Below are 14594 nucleotides of genomic sequence, written 5' to 3'. Positions count from 1 at the left end.
CTAATTCTGTTAGAAAAAGAGAATAAAATAGAAAGTGAAGTTGTTACAGCGTTGTGTTTACTTTGAGGAGGAGATAGTTTGGGCATCAGAATTTTAAATGAAAAGATATTGTGAAGGGAAACATAGACATAATAAGAGAAAAACATTTCTGTGTTTCCTAGCATCACCAGTATTTCAATCCTGAAAGAAACATTGACATTTGTTATAGGTTGCAGTGGGTCTCTATTTGCTTGTATATATTAGTTTTTGCTGTTTCCTTACATTTAGTGAAAAGCAATATGTTAAATTTACAGAGATGATAATGTGCAGAGGGAGCTTCGAGACTGGGGTTTGAGCTTTGACTCCAACTTACTGTCCTTCTCAGGAAGAATTTTGCAAGCAGAAAAGATTCATCAAGGTGGAAAAACAGTAAGGCAGTTCTTAAAAGTTGTCAGTGAAATCAGGTTCGGTTCACATTCACAATAAAGCAAGCACGAATTCCATGCCAGTGTAGTCCTTTCCTCTTTTCCCTGACCCACATCCTCTCTTTGTCCACCGATCTGAATACAGGAGGAGGAAATGTGGGAACACTCAAGAAGGCAAAGCCTGTAGCTTGTCTTCAAAACCATCTGTGAGACTGAGATAAAAGGTGGCTTAATTTTTTAAGTAACCTTAATTTTTTAAAGTGAGATATAGTAGAAGTCTCTTAAGTATCTAATTGGGTTGATATTTTGTCTGCCACTACAGTGAACTTTTACATGGAAAACTCCCCGTTTATTTAGCTTCATTTTTGCTTGGACCATTTGTTTGTTAGGGATATATATATATTTGCACACATAAACACATACATGGATATATATATATGTATATATGAAATATTGTGATATCTTTTATATCTTCTCTTCAGAAAAAGAAAGCAAGTATTCTAAAATATGTTTTTGTGTAATTGAAACACTACAAGTACCAAAATTTAAAAATCCCTTTATAAAAAGCTGTGCTCTTCTGTTTTCGAAATGTTCTGTGGATAACAACCTAATCATGTAGCTTAATATTTTAATTACTATTGCTTTATTATCCTTTGTAGTAAATATATATTCTTGTATAAGAGTTGTTCGGGAGGTGGGTAGGACATGTAAAAAGCAGGCTTTTCCCTCTGTGATAGATATAGGTACTGAGTTATGTGTTAGCTTTCTGCCTTACTGTCAGATGTTTTCATAGCTTGCCTTCAGTATCTGACACCTCAGTCATAAAGTCACTTAACTTTCAAGGCCTTGTTTTTTATATCTTTATCATAAGGTAAACAGCACCTATCCTTGTAAGATTTTATAAAAGATTTTTAAAAAAAGGCCACAGCTTAAGATACTGTAACAGGCAGGTGAGCACTTGAGTGGCAGCTGTTAATAAGAGTGTATTTTAAATAAAATTGCTGTAATCCTTTGAATACATTTTTCTTCTTCCTCACTTAGAGTATTTGTCTATGACTGCAGGTCAAATTTAAAAGTAGTACTTTGAGATTTGCACTATGCCATGGTAGAATTATTGAAGAATTTTTGGCTTTATCCCTGAAAACTTACAATGTCTCTGAACTTTCTTCTAGTTTGATTACAATCCACAATTTGCAGATTGGTCAAAAGAAACAAGAGGTGCACCATTAATTAGTGTTAAGCCACTAGATAACTGGTTGTTGATCTATACTCGAAGAAATTATGAAGCAGCCAATTCGTTGATACAAAATCTATTTAAAGTTACACCAGCCATGGGCATACAAATGAAAAAAGCAATAATGTAAGTTTATCAAGTCATTTCTACTCTGAAAATTGACTCATAGTCATTTGGAAGGTGGGAACTCAAACTGTTAAAAACTATTAAAAACATTAAATTATCTTAATTTAAAGATCTGATAAAGTCCCTTGTAGGGTGGACACAGAAATGTGTTCGAGTTGCTAAGAATGAGTGAGACAAAAAAAGGACTGTTTCTCAAACAATTGCTGTTGGGTGTGTTAGAAATCCTTTTGACTACATGGCTTCTCCTGGTGTTCTATTTCGTTATTTCACCCAGAAGTGTTGCTTGTGTTACAATCTGTGGGAACCTTTTAACACATAGTACATTTTTTTGGTTAACTTTTTCTGAATGTTGAATTACGTATTTCCATTCTAGGATTGAAGTGGATGATAGAACTGAAGCCTATTTAAGAGTCTTACAGCAAAAGGTTACGTCAGATACCCAGATAGTAAGTAGCTAGTTGATATGTAGGCAGCTGACCTGGAATCAGTTGTTGTAAATTGGGCGTTGGTAAACCTTGGAACTTGAGCTCAGTGTTAAAAATGTTATAATTAGGTTCCCAAACAAGTCACAAAACACATATTTTACCTTCCTACGGTAGCTCAGTTAATGCTGGCTTTAGTTGTGTGCCTAGGAGCTTGTGTACTGCAAACGGTAAGGAAGGGATGGAAGAAAACAAAGCCATCTTAAATTTACCCAGACTCAAATGCTCTAATTCTAGAAAATTTCAGGGAGGGAGTGGGGAGGAGAAAAGGCACAAGAGTAGAAATCAGTACTTGTTCAGCACATGTGGTATAATTAGTATATTTGTAGTTACACTTAGTATAATTAATAAGGTGGCAAAGACACATTTAATGAAAAACAATACACCTGAATTGCTTTAAACCTAAGAAATGAGTTGGTTTCTTCTAATGGATTCCTTTTAGTCCTTTGTCTCCTATGCCACAGGCAGAGTGCTATTAGGTTGTCTTGAATAATAGAGATACCAAGGGTAGGAAAATTATTTTACTGGGGGCTATGGCAAGAAAAATAAGAATCTGGGACTATAAATTGGGGAATATAGCAGTAAGTTAGTGTTGGATTCAGCTCCAGAACTTGAATCCTCAGAATTTGGGCAAATATAGGTGGCTTAGTTGCTTGGTTAATTTTCCAGCCTTTTTATGATGTAATTGACATTTAACATTGTGTGAGTTTAAAATGCACAGTGTGATGATTTGATATATTGTGAAATGATGACCATAGCATGTTAGTTAATATCTCCATCATCTCAGGTAATTGCAGTTCTTCTTTGTATATGTGGTGATAACCTTTAAGATCCACTCTGCAGCTTTCAAGTATATAATGTATATATAATTGTGATCGCCATGCTATATACACTAGATTCTCAAAACTTACTTTCTAACTGGAAATGTGTATCCTTTGACTAACCCCCATTTGGGACAGGCGTCTGTTTAGATCAGTCATTTCAGTTTCCCCAGAATTGCCCATGAACTTCTAGGAAATTTCATAGTTTGATCATACTCCCAAGCCAGAGCTTTGAGAGTTTAAAAGCCGTGATTCTAGGTAAGGCATGAGTAAATGAAAATTGTAAGCATTTTAGAAAAGCTTTTATTTGTCCACCTGTAAGTTATCACTAACTTATTTTGCCCTATTCCCTACTCCTAAATTATTCCAAGCTGGTAACAGACCATATTTAACTAACTTCTCAAGTTTTAATGATACTCGGTTTTAAATTGTTTGCTTAACTTGGTTTCGTTCTTAGTATATATTAGTTGAATGTAATGAGCATTATGGGCGTCCCTGATGGCTCCACGGTAAAGAACCTGCCTGCAGTGCAAGAGACACAAGGGGCACAGGAAGATCCCCTGGAGGAGGAAACGGCAACCCACTCCAGTATATTCTTGCCTGAAAAATCCCATGGACAGAGGATCCTGGCGGGCTACAATCCAAAGGGTTGCAAAGAGTTGGACATGACTGAGCACCCAGTTACTCTCAGTGAACATTATATAAATGTTAATGTCATACTTACTAGCACCGTGGCAGAGATGGAGAGTAAAGTATTATCAGTAAACGAATCACAGGTGTTTATGTGTTTATGAATCACAGGTGGGTTTAGTTTCCTCTCTTCTTCTTTGAATTTAATTATCAGTTTCCTAATTCTTTGTGATGAGGATATTTTGTTTGTTTTTAGGTTGTTTGTCTGTTATCAAGTAATCGGAAAGACAAATATGATGCTATTAAAAAATACTTATGTACAGATTGCCCTACTCCAAGTCAGTGTGTGGTGGCCCGAACCTTAGGCAAACAACAGACTGTCATGGCCATTGCTACAAAGATTGCGCTGCAGATGAACTGCAAGATGGGAGGAGAGCTTTGGAGGGTTGATATGCCTGTAAGTTTGATTTAACTTGTAGATATAAATTTTGTTATTTAAAAAAATGTATTTTTATTGTATTGGCATTCCATTGTATCTAAAATTACGATGTTCTTGTTAAAGCTGAAGCTAGCGATGATAGTTGGCATTGATTGTTACCATGATACCACAGCTGGACGGAGGTCAATTGCAGGATTTGTGGCAAGCATCAATGAAGGGATGACTCGGTAAGTGGGCTTTGATAGCCGTAGATTAAGTGCTGAACATAGGCAAACAGGACATGAGTGCAGGGGCTAGTGTCTGGGGAGTACCAGAATTGTGTTAATTTTTTAACTTGGTTTCTTTTACATTAGATCCAATCAAATAGTTAGGAAAGAAACCAGTTATTAGCTACTCTAATCATGTTTAATATCCTTCACTGGCCCTTAATCTGTAGTGGTCAGACTACATTTTAGGTTATTTTATTATTTGTATTTGGTGAGAGGATGCATCTCCTTAAATGTGACAATCTCTAAAAGCTTCTTTAATAAATTTATTACTTTGAATGTAATCTCAAGTTTCCATGTTAATTTTATCTTGGAAAACCCACTCAAGTTTACCCAGTCACTTGCGTATCAACGTAGTGAAATTACTTTTCAGTGCTTTTCTTAGAACTGATAGAATTGCCAAGAATAGGAAGAATGAGAATTGAAGCATTGATTTGTGGGCATTACTGATACTTGGGCGTATTTCAAGGTATTTTATCTTTGAGAAGAGCGTCTTTTACCAGGAGTATAGTATTAGTATGCTTCTGTATATATTGACGTGTAAACCTAGGAGGCATATCTGGCTATTACAACTTAGATTTTATTTCCTCCTCGGTGCTGGAATTGATTTATAATGAGAAAAAAAAAATGTCTATGAGGGATTTCCTGTATCTTAACTCCGTTTAAGATTTCATCAAGGAAGTTAAAGATAATAAATTGCATAGATATAGAAGAATTCAAAAGTGAAACAGTTCTGTATGGTTGTGTTCTCACCTCAGTCATTTTTTCTCCGAATAGCTGGTTCTCTCGCTGTGTGTTTCAAGACAGAGGACAAGAACTAGTAGATGGGCTTAAGGTCTGCTTACAAGGTAAGTCGCCTGCTGTGTTCCAGTCTGGCCTCCAAACTCCAGTCTTCAAGAAGTTATCTTAAAGCTGTGCTTCTGGGAAAACAAAAAAAAACTGTGCCTGGAGTTTGGTAGAAGCACATATTTTTTGTTGTGTGTTAATGTATTTAAAACTTTCCTGGCTTTCTTTCAGCTGCTCTAAGGGCTTGGAATAGCTGCAATGAATACATGCCTAGTCGAATTATTGTGTATCGGGATGGCGTAGGAGACGGTCAGCTTAAAACACTGGTGAACTATGAAGTACCACAGTTTTTGGATTGCCTGAAATCTGTTGGTAGAGGTTACAAGTAAGCACATGACATGTAAAGCGTTTCCTTTGTATAAAATTGCATTTTGCATCTTTGAAAATAACGTCACAAGGTGGAAAGGTAAGTGAGAACCTAACCTTATAGGCGCAATAGGACTTGACGTAATGGAAGGGGTTGGGGGGTGGGTGTCTCATGGAGACTGTTTTGTAGAGGAGAGGCTAGAAATGTAGAGTGGAAGTTCCCTCAAGGAATGACACATGGCAACACCTTCACTGACCAGCCACTGCCACTTTTCTCTCTTACAGCCTTGAAGTATGAGGGTCTGATTATCCCAATGCAGCCATAGGCGTCCACAGCATTGGTTGAAATAAATCTTCCAGATAGTCTTAACATACTCTTTCTCTACCTCCTTGTACAACAAATACTTGTTTAATTTCTTTGAACTCAATTGGACTGGTTTTTGATGGGTAGATGATTGGCATGTGTTTGGTGTCCTAGGAGGAGACTGTTAACCTCTGTCCTTTGAGGTGGTCTGCGCAGCCAAGGGGAGCTGTACTCATAACTGAATGCTACTCAGGCTCTCCTTTGAAACCTACATTAGTTTTTGCTTTGCTCTCCTACCAAGATCATTTGTTGGTTCTCTCTGGCAGTAAATTGCATGCCATCTCAAGATAGCTGTTCTAATAAGTTACATTGTTTAATTTTTTGCTGTTTTCTTTCTCATATTGTAAGTAAGTTGAGATCAGGGACTGTTGTATTATTAAGGGCTTAGTGCATAATATATTTTGTGGAGCTGATTTTTAAAGATGCTTAGAATATCCAGGAGGTATGTTTGTATGTGCTTGCTCATGCATATTGTTCAGTTGCTAGATCATGTCTGACGCTTTGTGACCCTCTGGACTGTGGCACACCAGGCTTCCCTGTCTTTGGCTATATCCTAGAGTTTACTCACATTCATGTCAGTTGAGTTGATGATGCCATCCAACCATCTCATTCTCTGTCACCCCCTTCTCTTCTTGCCCTCAGTCTTTCCCAGCATCAGGGTCATTTCCAATAAGTTGGCTCTTCGAATCAAGTGGCTGGAGTATTGGAGCTTCACCTTCAGCACCAGTCCTTCCAAAGAATATTCAGGGTTGATTTCCTTGGATTGACTGACTTGATCTCCTTGCTGTCCATGGGATTCTCAAGAATCTTCTCCAGCACCACTGTTTGAAAGCATCAATTCTTTGGCACTCAGCCTTTATGATCCAACTCTCACATCCATACATGACTACTGGAAAAACCATAACTTTGAATATATGGACCTTTGTCAGCAAAGTAATGTCTCTGCTTTTTAATATGCTTTCTAGGTTTGTCATAGCTTTTCTTCCAGGGAGCAAGCGACTTAGTTTTGTGACTGTAGTCACCATCCACAGTGATTTTAGAGCCCAAGAAAATAAAATCTGACACTATTTCCACTTTTTCCCCATCTTTTTGCCACGAAGTGATGGGAGTGGATTCTATGATCTTTATTTTTTGAATGTTGAATTTTAAGCCGGGTTTTTTCACTCTCTTTCACCTTCACCTAAAGACTCTTCAGTTCCTCTTCACTTTATACCATTAAAGTGGTGTCATCTACATATCTGAGGTTGTTTGTATTTCTCCCGAAAATCTAAATTCCAGCTTGGGAGTCATCCAGCGCAGTATTTCTCCTGATGTAAACTGCATAGAAGTTAAATAAGCAGGGTGAACAATATACAGCCTTGATGTACTCTTTCCCAATTTGGAACCAGTCTGTTTTTCCATGTCCAGTTCTAACTCTTGCTTCTTGACCTGCATACAGGTTTCTCAGGAGGTAGGTAAGGTAGTCTGGTATTCCCATATCTTTAAGACTATTCCACAGTTTGTTTTGATCCACACAGTCAGAGGTTTTTGCCTAGTCAATGAAGCAGAAGTAGATTTTTTTTTTTTTTTTAATTCCCTTGCTTTTTCTTTAAGCCAGAGGATCTCTGGATCCAGTTTGATCTCTGGTTCCTCTACCTTTTCTAAATCCAGCTTGTACATCTGGAAGTTCTCAGTTCGTGTACTGTTGAAGCCTAGCTTGAAGAATTTTGAGCATAATCTTGCTAACATGTGAAATGAGTGCAGTTGTATGGTAATTTGAATATTCTTTGTTATTGCCTTTCTTTGGGATTGGAATGAAAACTGACCTTTTCCAGTCCCATGGTCACTGCTGAGTTTTTCAAATTTGCTGGCATATTGAGTGGAGCGCTTTCACAGCATCATCTTGTAGGACTGAACTAGCTCTGGGATTCCATCACCTCCATGAGCTTTGTTCACAGTAATGCTTCCTAAGGCCCAGTTTACTTCACACTCCAAGATGTCTGGCTCTAGGTGAGTGACTACACCATCATGGTTATCTGGGTCATTAAGAGCTTTTTGTACAGCTCTTTTGTGTATTCTTGTCACTTCTTCTTAATTTCTGCTTCTGCTTCATGGATATTTAAAGACTGATTATTTCTGCCAAACCTTTTCAGCAGCATTTGTTATCATTATAGAAAATGAGGGTCTTGAAAGTCGTTTGACAGTATCTGGGCTCCATGTGATTTATGTGGCCCATGGGATGAGCATTAAGGACTTAATTTCTAGCTAAATTGAAGGGCGCTTCCAAGTCTTTTTTGGCCGAATTCTGAAAGAACCCCTCTAAGTGTTAAACGTTTCTTAAAATGTGATCATTATGCCAGTAAGTTTTCAGAGCAAGTTAGGGATGTTTTTATCTCTTTTGAAGTAACTGAGTTTCAGATTAAAATGCCAATAGCATTTTAAAATATTTTGTAAATGAACGTTAATGTTCTTTCCTATCCTCTTAAAATTCTTAATGCTTATATTTTTCATTGGTATTTTGTTCTACTTTGTAAAGTTTTGTAAGTTTTAATTTGTTTTCTTCCTTAGAAAAAGGAAAGTTGCAGGGAAGGAGGATTTAAATTGATTGCCTGTGCTGGTACATAACAGACCATTGCATGCGGTAGATTTCACATCGTCAATTGTGCTGTTATTTGGGGGCTGCAGAAATGAGTGATCAAGACAATATGTCTTCAAATCAGTTTAGGTTGATCCCAGCTTAGCCTTCATCTGTGAAACAGGATGCACCTCACCAAGGCTGCTGAAAGAAATGCCAGAATGTTCAGTGTACTTCATAAAATACCCAGTATGCTCTCAATATATAGTAGGTACTTCATCTAAAAAAAGTTTAGAGTTGCATATAAAGTAAAATGATATCTAAGAATTACCCCTTACTTTTAAGAAATGGAGTTTGGATTTTAACATTTGCTGTTATCTTATTTGTTTGTTATAAATATTTGTTTTTGAATTGAAGTGTTGATAATTAGCTTTTTATAAAGATGTGTCATGGATTAGCTGATTTAGGATGTTTGGTTCAGAACAAATCAAAAAGTCACTTCAACATACTTGTGACTTTCTTTCCGTCACCACATTTGCGGAATCATTTCTTGAGATGTCCCAGGACTAAAATCTACTTTGTCTTTTGGTTCCTGAGATGGTGGCTTTGTAATATGCAGATCTCTTGTTGCTGGGCAGCAGTGGCTTTACATGTGGAAATAGTGATATTTCTAAAAATGTCCTCTGTTTACTGAAGTAAAATCATCTTCCTACCCCTGGTATATTTGCTTACTGCTACCATGAAGCAGCACAGGTTAGGTTTAGCAATGAGTGGAAGTTCCCAATTTGGAATCTTCTGGACCATCAGTCTAGACAGTATACTGTAAACTACCTACCTAAGTCAAACATGACCAGGCAGGTCCATACTGCATGTGAGGTCCTCTGCTTTCCAGTTGTTAGGATAAAGTATATTTGTGCTCTTAAGGAACTAATTTTGTAGCTAGAAAAAGAGCAGAGGAAAGTTGAGGTATTGAAAATCATAATTTTTATCAAATGCTTATTATATGATAGCACTAAGTGCTTAATATGTTCTAATGCATTTATTCCCAAGTGCACATGTGTATACAGTGTGATTGTATCAGACAATGAATTTGAAATGAACCTTTAAGAGATGGTGGGAAAGGGTATTCAAGCTCAGTACGACCTGCCAGTTTAAAGGCTGTCCTCAGGAGAGCCAAGAAGCTTGTTAGAGGCAGTGAATCTAATGTGACACAGAGCTGAAAGCTCACTAGGGGAGAGGAGTAGTCTTGACATAGGAAAGAAGCCACGTGAATGGGGTTGGGAAGGGAGAGGATGACAGAGAATGTTCTCGTATTGCTAAGGATAAGCTGAGGAGTGATCGAGTGTGAGAGACAAACGGACACAGAGATCCCCTGATAACAGTCATTTTGAAAAGCAGTCAACCAGTCATTTTGAAAAGCAGATTAGATTTCGAGACTACTCAAATTAGCTTACTTGTCAAAGATTTTACTTTCCACGGGCTTCCCAGGTGGTGCTTGCTAGTGGTAGAGAATCTGCCTGCTGCTGCAAGAGACATGGGTTTGATCCCTGGGTGGGGAAGGTCCGCTGGAGTAGGAAATGGCACCCTGTTCCAGCATTCTCGCCTGGAGAATCCCATGGACAGAGGAGCCTGTCCGGCGACAGTCCATGGGGCCTCAGAGTCAGACACAACTGAGTACACTTACTTTCCACGTAGGAGGAAATGTCCACTGAAAAGGGTCTCAGACTGTGAACTTTAAAGACATGCTGGGTTTAACATTTTAGTGTGCTGGGTATGTTATATGCTCGGTTTAATAATTAAAAAACTACATAACCTTGCCATTTTATTTTCTACTCAAAGTTTATTCCTGGTCCTAACTCCAGGTCCTTACAAGTTGTGGAATCTTCCTTCACAACTTCGATAAATAATATACCCAAGAGGGAGATGCATTTCTTTTTTAATGGAGTGTATGAATGTATGAATGATTCAATGCCCTGAAAGTATGACTGACTAAATGTAGTTACGTTCATCACCATCTTAAAGCCCAAGACTAACGGTAATTGTGGTGAAGAAACGTGTCAACGCCAGATTTTTTGCTCAGTCTGGAGGAAGACTTCAGAATCCACTTCCTGGAACAGTTATTGATGTAGAGGTTACAAGACCAGAATGGTAAGTTCTGTATTAGGTGAAGATTGGTTTTTGCTTTGTCTTTTAGCATAACCTCTATGCTTTATTACCTTTTACCATATTTACTTTTTAGTTCTTATACTTTATTTCTTATAAATACTAATGCTTTTCATTAGTTTGCCCTAATAATGCCTATGATGTATGAACTTAGTGTCTGACATGGTGAGCACAGGTTTCTGTGCAGTTTCTCTCTGGGGGAATAGGGTTATCATTTATGGCCTTCGTTATACATACAGAGTTGAAGAACTGCTGCTGTAGATTGCTGTGGCATTTTTTTTTTTAAACATATGTAACCTCATCCATAGATTCTTATTTTCCAATCAAAATGTTTAGATCTATAATGTACTTGGTTATCCACAGGTTAGAAAATTCCATCTAAAGACACAGTTGCAGATGAGAAAAGTGACTTCTGAGTAAACACTAGGGTGGCACAGGCGGCACAGTGGTAAAAATCCACCTGCCAATGCAGGATATGCAAGAGAGATGGGTTTGCTCTCTGGGTCAGGGAGATCCCTGGGAGTGGAAAATGGCAACCCACTCAGTATTCTTGCCTGGAAAACAGCATGGTCAGAGGAGCCTGGCAGGCCACAGTCCATGGGTTACAGTCAGACATGACTGAGCGACTCAGCACGCATGAGTGAACACTGTGTACCTGTGAGCTGCACTCTGCCGTGAGAAAGCTGGCCAGAACACTCAGGGGCACACGGTCGTGCGCTCAGCACACAACAGTTCAACTGCAAAGTCATGAAACTGGGTTCCTCAAGTTCCATTTTGTGGGGGATGGTGTACAGTGCACTAAGTCACGTTCCTTATGGCAAGTCATTGGTCAGTCCACGGTAACACCCTCCTCATGAGAGTGAATAGGACAGTTTCTGTTTTTATACATAAATTTGTGGGGCCTTTTAAAAAGGGCAGCTTTAATCAAGGTAAAGTGTCAGCCTAAGGGGCAAAGTTTAAATGTGTAGCACTTCTCCTGTATGAAACGCAGGTAAATGAGGCATTGCTCCTGCTGCTAAATCGCGTCAGTTGTGTCCGACTCTGTGCGACCCCACAGATGGCAGCCCACCAGGCTCCGCCGTCCCTGGGATTCTCCAGGCAAGAACATGGAGTGGGTCGCCATTTCCTTCTCCAATGCATGAAAGGGAAAAGTGAAAGTGAAGACGCTCTGTCGTGTCTGACTCTTTGCGACCCCGTGGACTGCAGCCTACCAGGCTCCTCTGTCCATGGAATTTTCCAGGCAAGAGTACTGGAGTGGGGTGCCATTGCCTTCTCCGAATTATACTTAAATTTATGTAGACAAATGATAATACAGATTTTAGATCCACTTAGTCCTGTTAGCTGACAGCATATCGAAATATTTATTTAAAGATTCACTTTCTTAGATTGTGTCTTTTTCTCAGGCAGGTAATAGTTGTCAGAAGGGTTCTAACCTATTGGGGAAAATCACTGAGGGAGGACAAAATGGCTAAGATAATTGACAGTTTCATTTCCTGTAGACTCTCTTTAACCATTCAGAATGACCTCATGATACTTTCTAACATTACTGCTACTCTGACAACCAAAGCTTAGGTATAACATTGACCTGAAGACAACTTTTTAAAACAATTTGAGTAAAATGGAAGTTGGATTTTAAAGTATCAAAAAACGTGATTACTTTTTACTCAATGTTCTTTAAAACTTAATAACTGCTAGTCTACTCAAATACTTGGAGAAGTCTACTTTGAATGATAAGGTGCTTAAGTTGGGAGGGAACTAAGGTTTTGATTCTAGCTCGGTTACAATTTCGCTGTTCTTTTGGGCACATCATTTAATGTTTCTGAAAGCCTCATTTTTCCAGATTACAATAATCTGTTGTAGATCAATTCTGATTTTATAATTTGTCTCATTTTAAGGGACATAATAAATTTCTTAATATCTTTATCAGGCTGGATTACAGCATCTCTGAATGGATACTTAATTGGTACCCTCCCCCCCCCCCAAAAAAAAAAAACCCTGACATCTATTCCTTTATGTTTGCACTACTTGGTTCTTGATCCTAGAGCCTGTTCCCGCTCAGCTGTCTCCCTCAGATGTGGAGTGGAAACGGGCCTGTTGTACAGCGTGCACTGTCAAAATTAGCAGCCAGGTCAAACATTTGTTAATGCCCTTAGGCATCAATGATAGGTATTTAAAATACAAAAAAGTGGTATCTTAAACCTCTTTTACACATAAGCATTCCAAAACAGTTCATGAATAGCAAGCTCTGAATTCAAGGAAGCATACGTTTTGAAAAGATTACGTTACATTAGTATACAGGATCCTTCCACTGTAAGAAACTTGAATCATCTTAACTTTAGCTTTGAAAAAGATAAGCCTCATACCCATGTGGTTTTTTTCTTATGTAATTCCAGGTATGATTTTTTTATCGTGAGCCAGGCAGTGAGAAGTGGTAGTGTTTCTCCCACACATTATAATGTCATCTATGACAGCAGTGGCCTGAAGCCAGACCACATACAGAGGTTAACTTACAAGCTATGTCATGTCTATTATAACTGGCCAGTAAGTATTTTTTATTAATTGATATTTAGCCACATCAGTGAGATTCACTTTTCAAAATGGAATTGCTGTGTTTTCAAAGGCTTTTACTGTTAATACTGAGATTTATAAGTTAGAGAAGTTACTTTTAAAGTAATAGAACCTTTTTGTTTTCTTCCACTAAAGGGTGTCATTCGTGTTCCTGCTCCTTGCCAGTATGCCCACAAACTGGCTTTCCTTGTTGGCCAGAGTATTCATAGAGAACCAAATCTGTCACTGTCAAATCGTCTTTACTACCTCTAACCTACAGAAGACGACAAGATGTGGCTGCGTTTTTCTTTTTGAAATTATATCTTCAGGATTTTTTTTAAGCTCTTATTTTTTAAACTGTTATCTTTCTAGATGAAACTTGGGAAGGAAACTAGGAAATCTAGAGTCATTTGTAACTTTGCTATTAATTGACTTATTTTATAGGTAAAAATTAGGATTTACTCTTTTATCTTGTTCTCATAAATGTGAGGATTTTTTGTTTTGAAAAAGTGTGGAGAAGATGCTTTGTACTATAAGCAGAATCTCTTAAACTATTTGAAAAGTAGGGATTTACTTGAAAATGTTCTCAGGAGTGAGCAAGTCCTATTTGTAAAGCTACAGTGGCCTTGTTTTTGAAATACTTAGTTTGAATTTAAAGGAGAGAAAAGGAATAAAGTGGAGGGCTCACTACAATCATAAGGTAGGATTTTACTTGAGTATCTGATGATCTCATTTTACAGGAAAAGCTGCCATTAAATAACCTATACAAGGTATAGGAAAAGTGTGAGAGTATGGAGAAGTATGCTTATTTTTTATTTCATTTTGGGGGCTAGGTATTATGGGGGTTAAAAAAGATAGTTGAAAATTTTAAATTTCTGTCCAAAGAAACATTTTAATACTGTTTAATAAAAGAGACCAGTAGTCTATATTAACATTACTATTTTTTTTTTTTTTTGCAACTGGGACATAATTCCATTTGTTGTAAAATAAAATTATAATGATTGTCATCTTATTTGAATAACAGTGGAGTTTTTATTTTTCTGAAAGCATATGCATTTTCTTTCCATATATTATATTTTTTAAACTGCTGAAGAGTACACTCAAAGGGTATGATTCCATTTATTAAAGCTCAGTTAGTTTCACTTAATGAATCTGAAACTGAAAACTCAGTTTCAGAGTAAAACTCTGTCAGGAAATGCTGCAACCTTAAACTTAACAGTGTAAGACCAGAAATCCATAACTTGAAAGAAAATGTAGACTAAGAGAAGTCTGTGTATTGTGAAGTTGATGATTGTAATTATTCACATCTATATATGTATAGGAATTTTGCAAAGAGCAGGCTTGCAGTTAATGAGTAATTATATGCCATGAGAACACCTTTAAACATTGGTTACAAGTGTAATGAGTGTAAA

At 37.6% G+C, this 14594-nt stretch overlaps 1 protein-coding gene across 2 annotated transcripts in view; it reads left to right on the top strand.

Annotated features, from left to right (window-relative positions):
* Window positions 1-14194, top strand: part of PIWIL1 (piwi like RNA-mediated gene silencing 1) — a 37850-nt gene extending 23656 nt beyond the window's left edge. For both annotated transcript variants that reach the window (XM_061384514.1, XM_061384515.1), the window contains exons 13-22: window positions 294-408; window positions 1577-1764; window positions 2138-2210; window positions 3954-4154; window positions 4260-4363; window positions 5180-5250; window positions 5420-5573; window positions 10495-10620; window positions 13029-13176; window positions 13339-14194. In XM_061384514.1, coding sequence (XP_061240498.1) covers window positions 294-408; window positions 1577-1764; window positions 2138-2210; window positions 3954-4154; window positions 4260-4363; window positions 5180-5250; window positions 5420-5573; window positions 10495-10620; window positions 13029-13176; window positions 13339-13455 — 1297 coding nt within the window. In that variant the 3' untranslated portion in view covers window positions 13456-14194. The remainder of the gene's footprint in view (window positions 1-293; window positions 409-1576; window positions 1765-2137; window positions 2211-3953; window positions 4155-4259; window positions 4364-5179; window positions 5251-5419; window positions 5574-10494; window positions 10621-13028; window positions 13177-13338) is intronic.
* The last annotated feature ends 400 nt before the right edge of the window (window positions 14195-14594 follow it).

This window comes from Bos javanicus, chromosome 17 (assembly GCF_032452875.1).
Source record: "Bos javanicus breed banteng chromosome 17, ARS-OSU_banteng_1.0, whole genome shotgun sequence".
In the NCBI taxonomy this organism is placed as follows: domain Eukaryota; kingdom Metazoa; phylum Chordata; class Mammalia; order Artiodactyla; family Bovidae; genus Bos; species Bos javanicus.
The sequence above is the reverse complement of the archived record's forward strand: the minus strand, read 5'-3'. Positions and strand labels throughout refer to the sequence as shown.